The sequence below is a fragment of the Anser anser genome, assembly GCF_964211835.1.
Source record: "Anser anser genome assembly, chromosome: 7".
Lineage (NCBI taxonomy): Eukaryota > Metazoa > Chordata > Aves > Anseriformes > Anatidae > Anser > Anser anser.
This window is the reverse complement of record NC_139727.1, coordinates 106,123-128,520: the sequence shown is the minus strand read 5'-3', so window position 1 is coordinate 128,520 and position 22,398 is coordinate 106,123. Positions and strand designations below refer to the sequence as shown.

General features: G+C 41.7%; 2 protein-coding genes across 2 annotated transcripts in view; one reads left to right on the top strand and one right to left on the bottom strand.

The window, feature by feature from the left end:
• Positions 1 to 22,398, top strand: part of LOC310902202 (uncharacterized protein C6orf52) — a 112,386-nt gene that overhangs the window by 64,330 nt on the left and 25,658 nt on the right. The gene's annotated exons all lie outside the window — the stretch shown is intronic.
• The window catches only part of LOC310902314 (uncharacterized protein), a 114,154-nt gene continuing 93,990 nt past the window's right edge, over positions 2,235 to 22,398 (bottom strand). The window contains exons 5-8 of the mRNA XM_083843671.1: positions 8,416 to 8,574; positions 7,263 to 7,315; positions 4,455 to 4,581; positions 2,235 to 2,824 (exon numbers count right to left, since the gene is read on the bottom strand). Coding sequence (XP_083699797.1) covers positions 2,255 to 2,824; positions 4,455 to 4,581; positions 7,263 to 7,315; positions 8,416 to 8,574 — 909 coding nt within the window. The 3' untranslated portion in view covers positions 2,235 to 2,254. The remainder of the gene's footprint in view (positions 2,825 to 4,454; positions 4,582 to 7,262; positions 7,316 to 8,415; positions 8,575 to 22,398) is intronic.

Genomic DNA, 22,398 nt, shown 5'->3' with positions numbered 1-22,398 from the left:
CCCATCTGCTTTTCATCTTGCAGTTTTACTTCCAGCAACAAACACCACTTAGAATAGAAGGGGGCAGATGCACCCTAACAAACGCAGCGCTTAATGTAATGCTCTCCTACATTCATATTTATAGCAGATACTCTATTAACCATAAGTCGTGTGTTGGTTTTTTTTTTTAATAAAAAATGCTAGCGTATTTTTTGCAGCATCTTTTTAAAAGGAGTTCATTATCTCTCCAGGATTTTTTAGAACGTCTAAGACGCTTCCTTCCTTTAAGACGTGGGCAGTGGTGAAGGGACCACCAGCAAAATCTTTGACCTCCTCTTTCTGTGTGTTGATGTTGGTTGAGGTGGTGGTGTCTTTTGAAACAAAAGAAAACAAAAACAGCTTTCACAATGTGACCTAGTTAGAGCAGATTATACTCACTTTTGTTAGAAACAAGAATTTCCAGCTTTCATGCTTCTCACATAAGAATCTTCACAAATTCTACTTACTTTGCAATGCTTTATGATTACAAGCAAAACAAAAAGCAACAAAACAAAAAAAAAATATAAAAGCAGATCTGTCACTGGAAAAATACTGCAGAAGTCCAACACTGCCTGGAATTGCTAGCATGCGCAGACAGGACAGATTGAAGATTTAATAAAGAAAAAAAGGAAAATCAGCACTTCAGATCTGAAGTGCTAAAGTTTCAGTTACCTAGGGTAAGAAAGGGCGTCACTGGAGTACCACTGGGTCCAGAAAGTTCTGCCGATTTTACAACGGGAACACTAAATGTAAACCCAATCTGCTATGAACAAGAGAGGTTTTTCAGATTCTCAAGCCACAGGAACTTCAATCGAATGCACACACAAAACCAAATCTGAAAGCTGCTCTTCACATTTGTAGCACGCATGCTGAATGACAAATTATAAGCCAGAAGCCTACATACTTTTCTCCATCAAGGCAGATTCTGCTTTAGTGTTCTGCAACAGCCTACTAAATGCCTAAGAAAAAAAGTCAAGCTCCTTTATTATTTTACTTACAGAAGACGTAGGTAGCACTTCTGCCTCAGTAGATTTCACAACTGGAGATGAAAATGCGAACTCAGGACTGCTAACAGTACTTGTTGGTTGTATCTGTATTTTCAAAAGAATTAAAGGTTTATATTGAAGAGCAACAACTACCTGAATTCACTACCCAACAGAAGTCCCGCAGTGACGTCGAAAAACCTGATGTTTGAGTTATTTTGCAGATAAAAGTAATAATAAAACACAGGGAAGTTTCCAAGTGGGTATAGGACAATATCTTCAAAACCAAATTCCAGAAACTGAGAGGAAAAGCTGGAGATGCTACTTAGGTCTAAATGCACGGAAAAGCAAGCCAGGAAGCTGAAGAACGGCAAACTCAGCCCAATGATACTCCAAGAACTTCAGCAAACACCTCAACATGTTAAAGCAGCTGTCTACTTCAAACCGTACAAAAAATATTTCAAGTACTCTGGAACAGATTAATGTTTATTTTATTGCAATAATATGCCAATTATTGCACCCTAGGCTCATTCTATGTGAGGCTTATATGACCACGTTACCTCTAATTTAATAACTTAAATAAAGTTGTGGTTTAACCATTGCAGGCAACTAAGCACCACACAGCCACTCGCTCACTCCCTCCAAGTGGAACAGGGAAAAGAACTGGAAATAAAGAAGTAAAGTTGTTAAATTTGAGGTAGCATTAATGACTCATCGCATGTAATGGCTACCTGGAAAGACAAATGCCATAACCCTGTACATACTCCCCACTCCTTCCCCTTCTTTCCCCCAGCATTTATTGCTGAGCACGATGCTAAATGGTGTGGAATATCCCTTCGGTCCTCTGGGCTCCGCTGTCCTGGCTGAGTGCCCTCCCAGCCTCTTGTGCATCCCCGACCTCCTCGCTGGCAGGGCAGCGTGAGAAACAGAAAAGGACTTGTCACTGTGTAAGCACTGCTCAGCAACAGCTAAAACACCAGTGCCTTACCAACACTGTTTTGCTCACAAATCTGCAACACAGCATCATCTACTACGAAGAAAATTAACTCTACCCCTGCCCAAACCACTATAAATAACTTGGCATAAAGTCCACACCCCCCTTCCCCCGCAGACTTCCACAGCATTTGAAGCAGTTATACAATCACGTTAAATGGGAGTTGGCAGGCTCTAAGACTGAGAGAAGCAGAATCAAAACATTTATGCCTTTTTCCCCAAACTGGCATACAACCCCAATTCATTCAGCTGCGTAGAAACTAATATTTGTTAGTTTCATGAGCACCACAGAAAAAGTCAACTCGCAATAAAGCAGTATACTCATTGTAAACATTATTTATAGCATAAAGATTTACCTTGCCCGCCGCCGTCGCTGCTGCATCTGCCATGCCTGCCGCCTCCGTTGAATTTGCCACGCTTGTCGTTGCCACTGTTGACTTTGCCTTGTCCTTTGTCATCAGCAGATATGGCATGCCCGCCGCCATTATTGGACATGTCAAGCCTGAGGGCACTGTTGAACATGTTATGCCCGACGTCGCCGTTGTATATATGATGTCCTCCACCTCCTCCTCTGATAGATCTGTCAAGTCCTCCACCTCCGATGGATCTATCATGCCCTCCACCTCTGATGGATCTGTCATGCCCTCCACCTCTGATGGATTTGCCATGCCCGTCGCAGCTGCTGGAGTTGCCGTGCTCATTGCTGCTGTTGAAACAGCGCTCGGTGACGCTGAGACAGCGCTACTACCAACGAAACTAGAATTGAACTGAGGCAGCGATGCAGCACTGATGGGTAGGGGTATGTTCGGTAGCACTGGTTCCTCCACTTCCTAAAGTTGCAAATTTTAATTTTTCTTATACAAGACATACTACTTTCTCACCCCATCGCACCCAATTTATTAACAAAATTAAATAGAACAAAAATCCATACAAATTAAGAGAAAGCAAGTTTCCAGAAGAAATCCCGATCTCCCCACCTCTGTCTACCACGTCATTTTAATTTATGGCAGGCCTGCTTCCACATTATACTCTATTCAACAACTGTACAGCAAGAACACTGAAAGTTAACTCAAAACCTGTGCAGAACAGAGACGCACAGATCACATTTTTTTTCTTTCTTTTCTATACTTTAGTCATCAAAGCTCTGGAGAAGCATCATCCTTTCTAACTACCCTCGCATGGCTTCAATTAAGAGTACACTCTCAAGACAAGTGAGAAAGTGTTCCTCTTGCAAAATTAGGCAGGATAGCTGCCAAAGTTTCTAAAGTCATTACAGCAGGGAACGTGGAAAAAGGTAATGTTTAAAGAAGCAGGTAGGTTCAACAACCAAACTAAACACAAAAAGCACCAAAGAAAGTCAGACTAACAGCACTGAAGATTGTGTTCTGGCAAATACAGTCTATACCATGTATCAGGATGCAAATATAAAAATCAGAAGAGAGCCTCTTAACAACTTCAATTTTCATCCCTGCCACTTACTTTATTTGATTACTAAGATTGGATGAGTTATGTTTTAAATGGCATAGAAAATCTGACCAAAATTTGTACAGTACTATCATGATCTACTTAGAAATGACTAGGCAGGGATGTAAGTTGGTGCTACTGATATTCAGTGCATCCTGTAGCTTACATCTGTTTCACAGTTTTGATTTGAAAAGTTTATGGAACTTTTGATATTTGGACCATTATTTTATTTGCGTTACAGGAATAAACAACAGTGTTTACGATTTCTTTATATTGCATCATCCAGAAGTCCCATTTAATGATTTGAAACTTAAATTAACTTAAATACTTAATATTAACTTAATATTAATTAAATACTTAATGTTAACGTAAATACTTAAATTAACTTACAGGCAGCTTATATAACATCCAATAAAAGAAAAAATAATCTGAATATTCATGGTCATAGTTTTATGGAATAGATTTTTCCTATTAAAATGAGAAAAAAACTCTCTCACAATGAGTTTGGTGAGTATCAAAAACTGAGTCATCGTTAGCAGACATGCAGAATGCTGTCTTCTACTACTCTTTTTCACACTCTTGGCCTGTATCTTTCTGTACGACTTAAATATGAAACCAAAAATTAAGCTTTTTTTTTTCTTTTTATACTTGGCACTCGTTTCAAGTATCATTCCTGTAGAAAAACTATACAAACCTTCACCAAAACATTACTTCTCTTCTTAGGACTCATTCATTCAATTGCTAACGAGAAATGTTATAGTTTGAAGAATCTCCAAGGTAACAGAATTAAAAATTTCAAAATTACATAAGCAAAGGTATTCAAGGTATTCAAACACAGGAAATCAATTGGAGCCTGCTCTGAAACCCACAAGAAAACAAAAACAATGCAAAAATAAAGCGGTATTGTTATAATTTACTATGATGCAATAAAACTGACACACTTAGCTAGTTACTTCAGTAAGCTCAGTGACAGCAATTAATTTAAGAGTCACTTACCTTTTCTTGTACAGCTCTTGATAAATAGTGTATTCCTCTTTCCCTTCTCATTTTGCCACCTCCGCTACTCACTCCTGAAGACAGACCATTGGACGCAGCAGTACTGAATTTGTAGCTGGTCACATTGCTAGCACACGACAGTACAGAAGTTGGGGGAAACAAGAGAAAAAAAAATTACCAGCCAAATTTTTTTTTCAAGATATTAGAGCTGTTATTAGTCCTAGAATTGAAACCTGCTGATCAGAAAAAAACTAAAGCTGTCTCACAAGTTGCTAAACGCTGGTAAATACTTGATGTTCTAAATAGGAAAAACTTTATTAACAGCAGCAATGAAAAGGACATACATAAGTGCACCGTTCACACGGGAACAATGACTAAGCCAGAAGACCTGAAATAGAAGAGCTGATTTAGATTGTTATTTTCCAGTGCTTCCTTTAAATAGGACTGGTTCTCTGATTCTGCAATGCACGTGTATCTTTTGCAGGGATATAAAAGAACAGCTCACAAAAATACAGAAAGAGTGCACATATGCACACATACACATGGGAAACACTGCCAACAGCTCTGATAGAATAGGGACGCCTTAGACTTGTGTGGCAAGGTAATATGGCCTAAGCTTCAGAAGCAGCTCTGGCTTTCATGTGGCCATCAGCAGGAACAGCAGAGGTGTTTGGGTATGCCAACATTCCAGAAGTCTTTTCAGACATGAATACAGATCCCTTTTGTAAGGCATACAAAGGCGTTTTTCTGGTACTTAAAAAAGCCTAGCTCAAAACCAGAAAGATATCCTAATCCAAGAGCAAATGGGGAAAAAATAACCCAAACCAGAAGTGGAATAGGGAATAACTCTAACAAAAGTACTATGGCAAGAAAATGAAGTATGCCTGGAAAAACCGTGACATCAAAGCTTATCTTGCAGCCAATCAGTCAGTCAGTACAGAAGCGCATTAGATCGCACTGGAAGACACCAGGTCAAACTCCCACAATACTGAGGAGGAGAACTGGTCTAAACTTGTCAAATACTTGACAACAGCCTGCTTAGCACTGTAACTGCATAGAGGAAGACAGATCCCTAAGGCATATGCTCAGACTTTTCTCTAATCCGAACTGTCAATCCATTAGAATTCTGAAAAAAGTCTTACATCAAAATAGATCTTCATTCAGACAACTATCGCTTGCCCATAACAGCCCATATTCCTCTTTCTGTTAACACCTGTGAGCTTCAAGGGGGCAAAGACAATTGTCAGCCTTCAAGCAAGTCTAATCTACAGTTGGACTCAGGTTTAAAATATATACACACACACACACACACATAGATATATAGCATTGGTGGGCCAGAGATTTACTGAGTATTCCAACTCAACTGTCCAAAGGGACTCTTGCCAGCAGATCAGTGTGGTGCTCCTGCTCCAGAACATGGCACCCAACAGAGACCAGCATCACAAAAAACACTACCACCACTACCTACTCTACAAACAAAAGGTAGGGCACTGCAATAAACTTTGTGAACGAAATCAAAAGCAGTATGAGTTTGCTCTATCTCCTTCCTAAATGGAGAAGTAGAAAGGAGTTCTAACAGAGACAATTTAGAACAGTTTGAAAAAAACATAATTAAAACCCAGCACCTGATTGCACCTGTACCAGAACCTTAAAGCCAGTCGCTTCCACCCCTAAAAAGGTGGTTGTTGTGAAGTCCAACTTTTAGATGCCAAAACAAAGTGTTGAGTTCTTTCTGCAAGCCAAAGAATGCCCATGGTCACATAAGAATTGCTTGGCAGATGAGCATAGAGTCAACAAAATTCCCTGCTACTGTTCTTTGAAAAGAGCGACCCCCTAAAAACCGAGTGCAAAGTCTCTTAACTCAAGCATTATTACCCAAAACACCATTTGCCCAGAAGGAAAAGCCATCAATATTATCTGGAGGATAACTCATTTGACCTAATCCAAGAAAGCAGTGTAACACAAAGCAGTCTCCTCAAGAAGAAATTCAATTAATTCTGCTGGATTTTTTTTATTTTAGAGATGAGTTAGCATTTGGCCTCAAATGATCCTAAAGAACACATGGTCTTCATGTGAACTCAAAGCAGACAATTAACTTCATCATGAAAGGAGTATTAAAAAAAAGAATAATAAATCATAAATCTTCCTCCATGTTTTTGCTTAAAAAATAAAGAAAAAAACACATCAATAAACATCCTCCTGAACTGTAACTCACTTCCCCTACTTCACCTTCTAAAGAATGCTTCAGAAAGAATCATCCCATTAGGACAGAGCTTTCAAACTGCAAGCAATTAAATAGCTAAAACTAATAGCTTTTCCCCTAGGGAACATTAGGAGGGACAAATTATTTTGTTATAAGTAAACTGAGTTATAAACCATGAAATATCTGTCAAAGCAAAATTTGTAACGCTACAGATTTAGTTAAACTACAAAATGAGCCATATTTCCTGTAGAAGGAAAAAATTAGGCCTCCAATAGCAAAGATCCTTTCTGTGGATACAGCATTATAACGTGCCTCGTTTCCCATCTTCGTATCCTACTCAGAAGATAAACTTGGGATAAAAAGTGGTGTATCAGTACTTTTATTCTTGCTCATCTTCCTTCCTTTCATAAAAACAACAATTTTCTCAAAGTTATATTGATCTTCAAACACAATCCAGACTTTGCAGCTCCCTCAAAATACAAAATTCTCATTGGATTTCCCATTCCTTTTACTGAGAACTGTCACCACCTTTCAGGTGCAGACCGTACTGAAAAAGGAGATTTCTTTCTTCCTTCAAGTAAGTTTTAAATTAATAGATGTCATACCTTTCAGATGGTTCTGCTCGCTGTTCTGCAGGCAAAGTCTTCTCTCTCATCCCCTGCAAGTTAAGTTTAGTTCAAGACTTAGCTGAATATGTACAGAATACACAAAGTACCAACAACCACTTCATGTGTTTTTTTGTGGTTTTTATTTTATTTATTTATTTTTAATTTTATAGCCCTGAATACACCTCACCTACTTAACGTTGTTCCCTAATTCAGCATTGTGGGTACAGTTCAGTTAAATTTTGGGGCTAAAGTAAGCATCACTGCTTCACTCAGCATTGAGGACAAACTGATAGAACACTAAATCAAATTTGTCAAATCCTCTAACAAAGAAAGTAATTACTTTAAACAAAATGACAAAAATTGTGTGTGGGGGGGAGAGTTTTCATCAAAACTTGTGTTTGCCAACCCCGTAAAAGGGACATACTTTTCTGTTTTCTATCATTTATCAACAAACAAGAAAAAAAAAACCTCTACCCCCCTAAAAACTAAGCAGTTGCTGCTACATTCATTTTAGAACTTTACCAAATGGAGATTGTGCTGGCTAAACAATACAGAGATTGAAAGAGTTAAAAGCAATAAGCAACCAGTATTACTGTCCACTTTGATTTCCAGCCTAAGAAGCCCATACACTTAACAAGTGGTCATTTGTACACTCAGACTGATACTGGAAACACAGATGTTTTCGCAGAAAGAGATGCCCATTTAATTTTATGGAAAATTTATCAGACTCCATCTACTCCAAAGCAATCAAAACCGATAACTCAGCACATTGTCAGAACTCTCACTTGGAGCACATAGCTCACCTGGAATAGTTTACACAGAACACGAGCATGTTTCATCAGTGACAGCTTTGTGTACATGAGAATATAAAAGGAAAACATTTCTGTCTTTTAATATTCTTTCACTGAGAACAGGATGACTCAATAGCACATCATGACATCGTGAAAACAACCACAAGACACTGAGTGTTCCAAAAACAGAATTAAATCCATAAAAGCTCAATCTATTTCACAATGGTTCCCACTGCCTTAAAGCTCGCCTCAAACATACTATCAGTACTTTTTGCAAAGATAGGATAACAATTGGTTTGAGAAACATTCCAAGACTGGAAAAAAAAAACAGGCACATAAGGACTCAAAAATGTACTCACTTGGAACTTTGTGTCTCCTCTCTGGCAAATTTTGCTGGACTGAGTAGTTGAAGTCGGTGATGGTTCAGAATACCGCGTATAACGCATCGGCTGACGGTTTACTGTTGGTGTCACAAGTCTCTTAACAGGTGGAGGCTGGAATGCATTCTGGGATTCCAGCTTTGAAAGGGAAACAGCAATCAATTTATCCTTATGTCCACCCAAATTAATTCCAATATTTATTGATGAAAACAAATTACAGAACTATAAACCTCCCCCCATCGGTCTTGGCACTCAGTGAATACAATTTGAAAATTCTGAAGACCGTTCAACTTGTAGAGGGAAATCACCAGAAAACCAGTAACGAAATCCATAAAGCTATATATAAGTAGCCAAAGTCTGACTGAATTCCGTTTCAAAATTTGGCAGTTAGCTTCATAGACAAAATAATTCATGCTACCATAATTAAAATAATCCATGTTCCTAGAATATGCTCCTATCTTTTCCTCTGCCCACACTGTGATTTTTTTTTTTTAGTAGCTTAATTCATTAATTTAACATTTGAAGTGTTAAGCAACTAATTATACAGGCTTCTGGGCTTCACATCCCCTACATTTTCCCCCTTCAAAGTTACACAAACAATAGAACACACTCAAAAAAAACAACTTGTCAATCTTACAATAATCTCATTCATTAAAATATGATCCAATGCTTTACATGTGCATTAGATGCACTTCAAGTAGTGGGTTTGACTTCCCTTTTCAAAGCATTTTCACAGACCAGAGTTAATTTTTAACACAGACCACTGCGTGTTCTGCAAAACTGACTTAACTGAACTGTCAGACAGAAAACAAACCCTAAAGGCTACAAGATTTACCGATGGCTCCGCCTGCGGTCTTAAGGATCAGAAAATACAGTCTTAGGAAGCATGCTATTGTTCAAATCAATACCAACAGGAAATCGTTTACACCGCAGCTTTAATTTCACAGTATCTCCCAGCTCTTAGTAATAGGATTCACACTCTCTCTAAAGTATACAAAAATACATCTTTCTAAAAAATATTACATTCAGTTTGAAACCTTGAATAAGACATGTTTTATGTAAGTTCACAAATCTACTTCGAGTGAACGACGGTTCATTGCTGGTTTTAAAGGTAAAAAAGAAAAATATTAATTCCCCCAGTTAGGCATTCAATACACCAAGAGCTATTCTGCCTGGTACAGTTCCTTGAAATAAGAAAAATACCACATCACTGCTACCCACTGCAGAAGTTTAGCCCGAGTGCACAAGTGTTCCGTCAACCGCATGTTCACTTTAGCAGGAAAACACACGATCGTCTCCTCAGCAAATAATTGCTTCTCATCACGGGCTACCCTTCTCCCGCCACCATTATGAATTCTAGTATTATGAATAGACAATCTATCTCCTTTCACCCACTGACAGCTGCGTGCAACATTCATTTAGTGGCTGACAATTTCAGGCTCTCTGTTGCAAATCTGGCAGATCTTTCTTAATGCCTTATCACAGGTGTATTGCTATAATATAACTGAGAATTCACACCAGATTTGGTTTTAGTTATTTGGATAATATTTATGATATACTTCACTTCTCCATGCCCTTGTAATTTGGCAGATGGTGAAAAGATGGTCCAGGAAATCTGAGATGTTTGTAAACTCTGAAGTGATTGTAAACTTAATTATACATCCATCCAGTCAAGGAATTAGCACAGAAACTTCTTGAGACACTGTCCCTTTTCTCATTAGAACAGAAGATGAAAAGTTTGCACATCTTGTTATTTCCTTCAGTCACCTGATCTTCAAGTGGTCATTTAAGGGTTTTGCAATTTAATAAGCCCAAGAATACCCCTAACTAAAGTCATCAAAAAAAGATGACTAGTTTTCATTTTTTAAAGAAAATGAAAGGAAATCATGCTTTACCACAGCATTATCACCAGTTCTGTGCTACCTCCAAATAGGAATTTAGGAGCGTTAAGATTTATAGCGTCAGAAAAGAAAAAGAAAAAAAAAAACCTCTACCCCCCTAAAAACTAAGCAGTTGCTGCTACATTCATTTTAGAACTTTACCAAATGGAGATTGTGCTGGCTAAACAATACAGAGATTGAAAGAGTTAAAAGCAATAAGCAACCAGTATTACTGTCCACTTTGATTTGCAGCCTAAGAAGCCCATACACTTAACAAGTGGTCATTTGTACACTCAGACTGATACTGGAAACACAGATGTTTTCGCAGAAAGAGATGCCCATTTAATTTTATGGAAAATTTATCAGACTCCAACGATGGTTCATCGCTGGTTTTAAAGGTAAAAATGAAAAATATTAATTCCCCCAGTTAGGCATTTAATACACCAAGAGCTATTGTGCCTGGTACAGTTTTGCAATTTAATGATACCCCTAACTAAAGTCATCAAAAAAAGATGACTAGTTTTCATTTTTTTAAACAAAATGAAAGGAAATCATGCTTTACCACAGCATTCTCACCAGTTCTGTGCTACCTCCAAATAGGAATTTAGGAGCGTAAGATTTATAGCGTCGGAAATTAACAATTTTCCTCCTCTTTACTTTGAATGGTGATAAAAAGCAGAAAAATTAGTTTTCTGTGCCCGAATGAACACGGAAGTCTGTACAAAGTCTATATGACCACTCAAGCAGTATTTTTCTATTTGTGATCATTTCTTCAAGAGAAAACTTGCCTCAAGAGGAATTTTAATATGCAGCTTCACCCCAAGTTGGGGGACAAGATAAAACGACTTGGTGTGTTCTAGAGCTGTTGCTCTCAACTTACAAAGATAACATAATTCTTAACCTGAGTAATCTTCAAAGCCCATCATCTATTGTGGATACATGCCAATATTAACTTGATTTGATGTCTATGTTGTCACTGAGGTTTGAGAAAATTTTTCTAATAGTGATAAAGCATTGAAAAAGTTATCTACCTCAGCTTAAGACATTATTGGTTCTTACCTTTCTTCGTTTGGACTGGAAGTCAGTAATATCCGGTTTATCTATGTCCGGAGGCTGAGGGAAAAAACAAAGCATAAATATTAGAGGGCAATTTTTTTCTCCTGAGAGAGAGGGTTCCCTGCAACAAAAATGTGGGGGTTCATGGTCAACTTACACAACACAGCGGCAAAAGAGATGTCATTCTTTTAGCATCCTGTTGAAAAAACAGCGCAATAAATTAAACCGGCCACAACGTAAGGAAGAATAGTTTTATCTTTATCCTTTGATGGCACATTTACTAAGTTTTATAAACACATGAAGCAAAAACAGATTAAAAGAAGTGCTATTTACCAACAAAGGGCTTGACAGCTTCTCCACTGCCTCCAAGATGCACCACGCTGAGGTACTCAAGGTAGCGTGGGACCGCACAGTTTCTTCTCTAGCTTTCGCTCTCTTTTGTGCCTGAAAAATTAGCATTTTAAGTGTTACAATGGTCAATTCTCAGCTAAGGAGGCATGTTTTTTACGTCCCAAGGCTACACTGATGATACAATCAATATATTCTGATGACAGAGAAACATGCAGTCACTGGGAGTTCAAGCCATAAAGAAGAGAATACGTTCGGAGTTTAATGAAGTTTACCTTGGGCCTCAGTGCATCTTGCACGTGCTTGTTGCACGAGCAATAAAAGAACTCCGTACTTGTAAAAGGTCAAGACGGATGATGCTAGGACTGCTAAGGCCTCCGAAGCAGTAATCAGGGAAACAGAACTCAAGAAAAGGCTTGTGGTACAGAAAGCATTTTCAGTAACAACACAGACCTCAGAGTTTCACGATGGTCTAAGTGTACCATCTTAAAATCAGTGTATACAATCATAACCAGGAACTAGTTTTACTTCTCTCTTGCTTCCTCCCTTCCCCCAAGATTAAAGTTGGCTGCAAATCTTTGTCTTAAAAGATAAAGATCTGATTTAAACTGTAACAGATCTAAACATTACACTGAAAAAGTAAACTGTTTATTTGCACCACCCAACTTCAAATATCAGTCAAAAACTTCCTTTGGTGTGACTTTTTTTCTTCCCAGGTTAAACCCCTCAAATAACCACACTGTGCTTATCACACGATGTGAAGACAGGAAGCAGACCACGCAGCGTGTAAAAACACAAGTGAGACTCACAGAACCACAGAATGGTTAAGGTTGGAAGTGACCTCTAGAGATCGCCTGGTCTACCCCCCCGCTCAAGCAGGGCCACCCCGAGCAGGCTGCCCAGGACCATGTCAAGTCAGCTCTTGAAGACCTCCAAAGAGGGAGACTCCACAGCCTCTCCGGGCAACCTGTGCCAGGGCTCCGTCACCCGCACAGTGCAAAAGCATTTCCTGATGCTCAGACAGAGCCTCACGTTTCAGTTTGTGCCTGTTGCCTCTTGACCTGGCACTGGGCACCGCTGAAAACACAATGGCTCTCTATGCTCTTTGCACCATCCATTCAGGTATTTATATACACCAATAAGATCCCCCCAAACCTCCTCTCCTCCATGCTAAACAGGCCCAGCAGTCCCTGCCTCTCCTCAGAGGAGAGGTGCTCCCAGTCCCTTGATCTTCTTGGTGGCCCTTCGCTGGACTCTCTAGTACCTTGCTGTCATTCACAGCAAGCAGCAAGAAGCAAGCTACTCTCTCCTTTAAAAGCCTAGTATTTTGGTTCCTCTTTTTACCATAATGCAGTAATATTGTAAAAAACAAAAATAGCCGACCAAAGAGGGTTCCCAGCTTTGCACCACAAGGTTTCAAGGTTTCCCGTAAGTGAGGTACTTGTACTGCCCTTTTTCCGTTGCACAAATGGACTGTCAGAACAGAGCCAGCAAACCCGCGTTTTCATTTTCTTCAAATTCCTTTTGATTTATCGATAAAAGTCACTTTCATTTAAATACATTCCTACCAAACCTGATTTGACTTTCCTTTTCGATTCAGCTCTAGCTAATCAGAGTTGTCAGCAGTTTTTATTTGCTATTTCCAAGAACTCTTGGGGGCAAATAACTCTCTCCAAGAACTATATGAATCGTTCAAAACAGAAAGCATGTTACTGCTTATCTTGGGACTGCATTTAGTCCTGCATGCCTCTGTGTACCAGAAGAACAAAGGATCAGCAAAGTTGATTTTAGATATTTTCAAAGACTGCAGGTTTATACAACATATCCATAGCATGAATGTAGGCATGCTTGGAAAAGAAGATCCACAGATAAATATTAGCCAGGTTTGACTACTGTAGCTTTTGCTACCATAAACACAAGTTTTCAAAGTTATGCTGTCATTGGCTTTTTTGCATCAAGTTATTTTAACGTAATGTAGTCAGAGGCAGACAATGGCACTTAAATGGAATTTTTTGAAAGACCTAACAACAGAGGAAACCCCAACTACCAACAACTAGCCCAAACTGTCATTCTTGTTCTTTCTGACAAGTATTACCTGTGGTAAAAACTGTCATTAAAGAATTTAAACAGAAATCAATCTCGTCTATTTTTGTAGACCAAGAGGGCAGAAGAGCAACTGTTACCACATATTCAGCTCCCTGCTCAAAGCTCCTTTGGCAGTGCTGCTTTTTTTATTTCCATCACTATTTCCCACTACACTACTTTTCTCATACCTGATAAGGTTCCGTCTTTGGCTGCCTTGATCTTACAGCTGCACCACCGGCATAAGCCGTCTTTCCGGGGTATAATGGAGAAAACCCAAGCTGGTTTTGCTTAAAAACAGACGTGCTTCCACGTACCTACGGAAACACAGTATGAGAAGTGGATAGAAAAACAGGTACACATTCAAACTGATTAAAAGAAATACTGTGCAGTACTTACAGGACACAGTCCTCCAAAAACAAATAAACTGAATGCAGGTTTCTTAGAGCTAGCTGCAGAATGCTGCGAGAGGGAATGAGTTCTTTCAGCTTCTGTGGGCCAGAGCAGTGACGATGAAGTATTTTTTAAAACTGCAACATCTGCCAAAATGACGTATGCTAGATGTAAATGCCTCTCGTACGTACAGAACTTTAACAATAAAGATCACACTAATTCAAGTTCTTCAATACAGAAAAATAAGCATGACTTCAGCTTCTTTAAATAGATCAACTTCACGTACAGACTGAAAACCAAGTATCACCTACAAACTTGAAAACTGTTCACAGAGCTGCAAGTAGTTTTCACCAATCTTACCAAGTTAATACTGTGCTTCCAATGCAGGTATTTTTTTCCTTCATGCTAAGATAAAAGAGGACCGCATAAACATCAGTGCATTTGTACGGACAAAGCTTTTTTCTGTGTTGGTAAAAGGCTGGAGGCCAGCACAGATCATAATCGCACAGGTTTTAAACCTGAAGATTCCCCAAAGGCTGCTCTAAGAGTTAACGATCTTCTGCCCATGTATGTTTTACGAAGACACACCAGAAAGTTCTAGTGCACTCAGGTTATATTGCTAAAGCCCAGCAACTCTACTCTCAGCTGTACAAAAGTTCTCTGCAAAACCTGCTGAGCACACGTCAGTCCCTGTCTATATGGGGGACTAGAAAAAGCTGCAAACCTGCTGTTCGCCCTTTCAGCGAGAAGACCTACGTACCAACCTACATCGACACGATGCTTATTTTTTATTTTAAAATGGTGTGCTTTCCTCAATGAATTTGGCAAAAGACATGAAAGTATTGACAGCTGAAGCCTTCTACCAAGAAAGGTCAAAAAACAGCCTATAGCTTATGTCAGAGTAGTTTCTTTATCTTCTCTTGCTGAAACACAGGAAAACATCTCGTGTTCCTATTTGTCACCTGCACTTATTCACATTTAACCAGCTGTCTGTTAGATATTCTGAGTCACTCTTCCTTCTAGACAATCAGCCTAGTTGTCAAGTTACGGCAAGTCAGCCTGATTTCCTACCGTCCCAGTTCAAAATTTACATATAACCTAGCTGAATGCGTATATTTCAGCATTGACTCTTTCTAACATCAGGGTATCATAAACGTATTCCAAAGCACGCTTCTATTAAAAAGGTGATAGGATTATATACTTCTAAAACACTAAAAATTCAATTTAATTCTCGCATCCAAAGTTGACATTCACCTATTTTATTTACTAAGGTGATGTGGAATATTAAAGAACGCAAGGTACTTCACATTAAAAAAAAAGTCAATTAAACAGAGAACACAAAAATCACCTTCATCAGATGCTCTAGAGGAGGAATCACTGGTTGTTGAGATGTTATCATCGTCTTGTTGAGAGGTAGAATCTTCTATTTCTTTTATGAAGGACAGCCTAGGACTGCCAATGCCAAATATAGAAGATGTCGAGGGCTGACAAGGTGGGACAGGAGAATCCAGCATGGTATAATTCAGACGGCTCCGATGAAGAGAGGGCCTTGTTAACACAACTGGGAAGTTCAGTGCTGATCTACTTGTGGATGGTTCTAGACAAGAACAGGGAGATAATTAGCTTTGCTATAGACAAGCTCACAGAAGCCAAAACCTGTTTCCTATCGACAGCCATGCTATTGCCAAGTTCTAAGCGCAAAAAGAGAGAAGCCAAATTTAACTTCTTCCTCACCCAGATACGGTTGCATCTAACTGTCTGGCTACAACAACAACACTGCTTGCGATACACAGTATTAATGTTGCATCCAGAAGTAGTTAACTATGAGGATTTACAACACCACATTCTGACCCCGTGCTCAAATGCTCTAACGCTGACTTGGCCGTTCACTAAATCAAACATATATACTCCTTCTCCCATGTACAGCTTGCAATAAGCTTTACAAAATTTGAGATTACACGGTAAATTACAGATAACACTGCAGCTTCCATAATATTGGAACAAAGGTTACATTAATCTGAATACACAACATGAAAATGAACGTTTGCAGTACTTTTTTCCCAAGTTCTTCCATATCAGCTCACGTTAGAGGCAAAACATCATCTCCTACCCATTAACTATTGGGATTTTGACCCAAGGGACAAGGATGTTGACCCAAGTAACCAGATGAGCATTTTTCCCTCTTGAAGCAAAGGGTCTGCAAACAATGCCAGTGGCCTGGAATAGGTGGCCTTGAAGTCTATCTTGCTAAAAAAAATCTTATTCTTAAGCATAGTATTCGACACCCACGGACAGCAACATAAGCTGCAAAAGGTTCCAGGGTGTCCACCTGCTCCTGATCTCCTGGAGTTAGCAAGCTTGCAGTGCAGCTGTTCTTACTGAAAGCTCCTTTCACGCAGTTACATAGGAAAGCCAACATGTGTTCCTCAGTCACGAAGACCTTCTCTATTCTTTTCTCCAAACTCATTCCCAAGCTACAGCTACACAGAAAGCCATCAATCTCCTCGTTTACAATTAGATGAGATTGGAGGCAAAGATATTTCCTCCTTATTTTTTGATTCTGCCAACAACAGAAGCAACTGACTTTCCACATTATCTATGGTTACCTACGCACGCTCAGACAAAACTTCTTTACTTATTAAAAGCTGACTTCCCCAAAACAGCTAATTTAAGAGAAACTCAAATAAGAATAGATGCAAATTTATACAACAGGACTACAGGAACAGTGAGAGGCACTGGATATAAGACAAATTAATCTTTCATGAGGTAAAGGAGTTGCAAACCTCGTTGCCAACGGTCAAATACCTTTTCAAAGACACCCCCTCCCCCCGCGTAGACCTTAAAGTTATTGAATATTTTAAGGATAATAATCTCATAAACCACATCCGTGCACAAGTTCCCCAGTTCACCATGAAGTTAACAAGGAACTTTACTAAATTGATCAAAGCCCAGAACAAAAAAAAACAAAACAAAACAAACAAACTCAGGACACGAGACGGAATTTTCCTCTGCCATTCTAGCATCTAGTCTTTTGTTTCGAAGACTGCAAAACAAATTAATTTTTTTAATTGCCTTAGGCAATTAGACAGATTTTCATTCCATATCTTTTAAAAGATGGAAAATGCAACCCAGCACACTTGCAAATGACTTATTTTCAGCATTTAGCACCTGGCTAATAGAGTACCTAAAGTTAACTGATGCCTTCCAAGAGCATAAGATGTATGCTTCGTAACTGTGTATACAGTTTAAAGCTAAGACGGTTTCACAAACAGTTGTTTCGACTTTTTTTGTTTTTTTTTCATTCTGTCAAAACCCTCATTCCAATTTCCTTTTGAAATTCAGATTCAAAACTAGAAATCTGTGAATAAATACAGATGGCCAGAATTCCAAATGATTTTTCACATACCTCGTCTACTAATTCCTGCTGGTTCAGGCGTGAATCTCTCATCGATTATGGTATCTTCATCTGAATAATCGTGGTGATAGTTTACCGGAGTCTCCTCCTGGTTTGCAGATTCATTTCTGTCTACACACTCCTCCTCACGCTTATTGAAATACTTCTGCAGCCAGGCCGGTACAATATTTTTCACAGTTTCTGTCATTCTGCTAATTATTCCCTGCTTGAAAGAAAAAACACTTGTTTAATTACAGAAACGCAGTCAACAGCATATGCTGCGATACCACCTTCCACGGACCTTGAAGACAGATATTATACAGCAAATATTCAGAAGACGACGACGAGGTTGATCCCTGGCATAGGATCGCTACACTTCTGGTAAACCTAAAATTCACCTAAGATTGATTTACAACTACCTATCACTTTCTGCACTTCCAAGTGACCTTGGCAAGGTTCAAAGTTTTGAAACCTCTGCCAAAATTCACCAGCAGGTCGTCAATCTGCAAGGCTATCAGGAAACTCTACGCCTGAACAGCTCCTGACCTACAGACTTGTTCCAGGACTCTTCCTCTTCGCACCCTCCCGTGAAAACCAACTAAACCAGAAGTTCAGCAATTATCTACTGCGACAGTCAGGACCATACTACCCATTAAAATCAGTGAATCTAAATATTTTCAATTTTAGTAATGCTGAATTGCAGTGACTATACGCACAAAAAACAGTTCTGCTCTCAACAGTCAGGCTAACCCAGAAGATGTCCTGCAAGAAACACAGCTATAGCTATAGCACCAGCACCTCCTCTTGCAAGAGCCTTCTAAAGCTGTTGCTGTATTTTGTAGAAGACTGACTCTGCGGCATACATCGGGTACGATCGGAGAATTCCCACCTGACCGAAAGCCCCAGGAACTACGGTTAAATAAAAGATACATTAATATAAATGAATTAATAATTAATAATTAATAATTATTATATTATTATATTATTATATTATTATATAATAATAATTAATAATTAATAATAAAAATTAATAATAAAAATTAATATCCAGAAAGCTGACAATCATGAGCTAGGCATCCTGCTAATCATCCCTCCTGCAGGCAGGGGGAAAAAAAAAAGGTAAATTAGATCCAGGACTAGTTCCCAGGAACTTTGAAGCTGCTAACTATACTGCCTACAGTGCCCAGGCACCTTCAGAGCTTAATGGTAAGAGACAGAGGGTTTGGTGGGCTGTAATTACGATCACAAGCACACAAAACACATCTATTTAAGTATTTCTAAGAATCGACTTATCGACTAAAGTTGTAGGGGGAAGGATGAGAAAAACAGCGGGGTAGGGATCAGAACCAGAGGTATAACCTCACAAAATCGCATCAGTCGCTTTCGTGCCTCCCCAACTGCATCACTGAGAGACAATTAACATTAAGCCACAGAACCTTCTGCAGAGTGGACATGATATTGAAAATAAACTGAAATTAATTGACAAATGCTCTAAGCAAGCTATCTGCTCAAAGCTCGTCCTTTTACGTTATGAACATTTGCACGATTCGTCTGGTTACAAAGCTAACTGCTATAATAAATGCACACATGTAACACCTATCAGTTTGTCTATTTATCAAATCATTAAAACTCTTCCCCGATAAGTTACTGTTAATTTGATCTGCGCTGGATGTGCAGCAGCCATTCTCTGTGCAGAATCCCCCAGATATCCCCACGCACGTGTTTGCTCTGGCACACTCTTTAAATAAACCTACTGGAAAACACGCAGAGATAACAGACAATGGAAAAGTTAGAAAACCATCTCCACTGATTATTTTCAATCCACGTGTAAGGTTTATCAGTTAGCTACACAGTGTCGGCACACGCAAGCTATGGCACTTTCAACATTAATGCACTGTTCAAGCCAGAGGTTTCAACGGTTGCTCTGTAAGCGTGGGGAATGTTTGCATTGCCCTTCCAGGCCAGCTTTAGATGGACAAGATTGATTGTCAATATGTGGTATAAGGGACTTGGCATTTCTGCAAGTGATAAAAACCTAATTGAGCAGCTATCCATGCGTAGCGCTCCCTTGGTTTTGCATATGATAATCAATCCCCTCAGCTACGTTGCTCATTTAATAGCGGAGAGGTTTTGGCTGAACAAACGTGCAGAGGGCATCTCCAGAGCATCTCTCTGGGCGTCCTGACATTTCTTAGCAAAGAGCTGCTGGGAGGGATCTCGGCGCGTCCCCCCTCCAGCACGGGGATTTTCACACCCCGAATTGACGGACCGCTTTCACCGTCAACCTGCTGTACCCTACAGCACAAACGAGAAGCAAAGCCTGGCAGGTAACGTTCAGAGAATTGATGATGGGCTGAGGAGGGGTGCAGGGAGCGGGGAAAGCCCTGGGGGTGGCACTGGGGGTCCTGAGGGCAGCGGGCTGGGGGTGAAGGGGAGGGGGAGGAGGGGGGTAATGGGCTGGGTAGAGGGGTAAGGGGGTAAGTAAGGGGCTGAGGGGGTAACTGAGGGGGTTAGGAAGGGGCTGAGGGGGTAACTGAGGGGGTTAGGAAGGGGCTGAGGGGGTAACTAAGGGGGTAACTAAGCCGTTGAGGGGGTAACTAAGGGGGTAACTAAGCGGTCGAGGGGGTAACTAAGGGGGTAAGGAGGTGGGTAGGGGGTAACTAAGGGGATAAAGGGGCGGGTAAGGTAAGGGGGTAAGTAAGGGGGTAACTGGTGGGCTGAGGGGGAAGGGCCCGCTGTGGGGGGGCCGCTCCTCACCCGCTTGCTCCTGGCACAGGGGGGCTTCGCGGCGCCCAAACGGTGGCGCCGCCTCTTCACCTTGCCGCCGGCCGCTCCTCCTCCTCCTCCTCCTCCTCCTGCTCCTCCTCCTCCTGATCGGGCTCCTGGGCTGCCGCCCGGCGCCCCGCCGCCACCGGCCCTGCCACCGCCGGCCATGCCGCTGCCGGTCGCGCCGCTACCGGTCGCGCCGCCCGAGGCCATACCGCCCCCCCCCCGCGTTCGGTGCCGTCACGGGGCCCCCCCGCCCCCCGCCGCCACGCGCCGCGGGGCCTGCCCTGCCCCTCGTGGGAATAAAAATGTTGTTTTTGCAGAGTTACGTTGTTTAAAGGTAAGGAATGGGGTATCGAGGTGTGCTTGCAGCGATAAGAACGCTTAGCAGGCGACCTTGTAAAATGCAGACAACCAGACTCCGTAGAACAATTCGGGGAAAATCACGGTGTTGAGTCAAGTCAGGTGAGTGAAGAACCATTACCGCTTCAACCAGTAAAAAAGTCGAAAGAAATTCGAAATTTAACAGGCCGGCAACTGAAGGCCATGCATTGTCTGGGAAGCATCAGACAGATTGTGAGCCTGGATCACCCCCTCAGTGGGGAAACAGGGGAGGGTCCCGTCATCAAAAAGTATATAAACTGGGTTTTGGAACCAGCAGGGGCGCTCCTGCTCGTGGGACGCCCGCCACTGCGATCGCGAATAAATTCCTGCTTCGCTGAGCTCCTCGCCTGAGCCCAAGTTATTGGCTACGGAGTGTTTCTCACAATTTGGGGGCTCGTCCGGGAGCCAGTCGCCTACTGGGGAGCCCCACCGCCGCAGCAGCAGGAAGGCATGCCCCGCTGATTTCAGCGGTCCTGTGCATCGACGGCGGCGGTTCTGCGGAGAGCTGACAGAGGGCCCGAGACTGATGAAAGAGGCAGGATCCGTGAAGGAGTGGGGAAGGGAAGAAGGCAGGCACTCCGGCTTTGAGAATTGATCCGGTAACTCTGTGCACAGACCAAGGTAAGAAATAGGAAGTATTGCCTTGGGGGTCGGGTGAGACTCTGTGTGCCGTGTGATTGAGACGTACTTTTGTACGGAGCGAGTGTGGAGTCCTGATCCGCGGTTCCGCAGCTCCGCGAGGGGCGCGGCCGGAGACGGACGAAGCGTGAGATAAGGGAGAGAAAGGAAGAGTCTCGGGAAATGTGGTGTATGGTAAGCCCTTGCACGGGGAAGTGCTTGGCAATACACCAGGGAAATTTGGTGTGCGGTAGTCCTCGCACGGACGGGACGCCCGCCACTGCGATCGCGAATAAATTCCTGCTTCGCCGAGCTCCTCGCCTGAGCCCAAGTTATTGGCTACGGAGTGTTTCTCACACCCTCCCCCTCCCTCCCTCGCGCGCCCCCTCCCCTCACGGGAACGCGCGCCCCCCCCTCCCGCTGCCGCTCCCGTTCCTCGCCCCGCCCCGGTCCCGTCCCGGTCCCGCCGCCCTCCCGCTCCCGCCCTCAGGACCCGGCCGCCATAATGAACCCCGGCCCGGCCACCGTAAGCACGGGGCTAGGAGTCACCTCCAGAGCCTCCCCGCGCCGTGGCGCCGACCGCTGGTGTGCCGCAGCACCGCGCCGGGCGTGGGACGGCGCCCCGAGCCCACAGTGCTCGTCAGAAAAGCCCCGCACCGACAACCGATACCCCCGCACCGACAACCAACAGCCCCCACGCCGACAACCAACGCACAAGCAGTGTTTTAGGCCGGATTCGTGGCCCCGTTGGTCCGGGAAGCAGTCGTCACGCTAAATTCTACCCCACGGCAGGGGAACGATGGGCATCGTGACAGATCGCCACCCCAGAAAATAAACACATAAATAAAGAATAAAAACGATAACGGGACATGAATCGTGCCCTTAATAACAGACATTGGGCAGTGAAATCACCGACTTCTGCAACAATACGTGCTCAGGGAACTGACTAAAACCCCTCCTGCATCGGCCATGTAATAGCTAGGCAAACATCACATAATACTTCCCTCCCTCATGTACACCAAACCTATTAAGGCAACCATA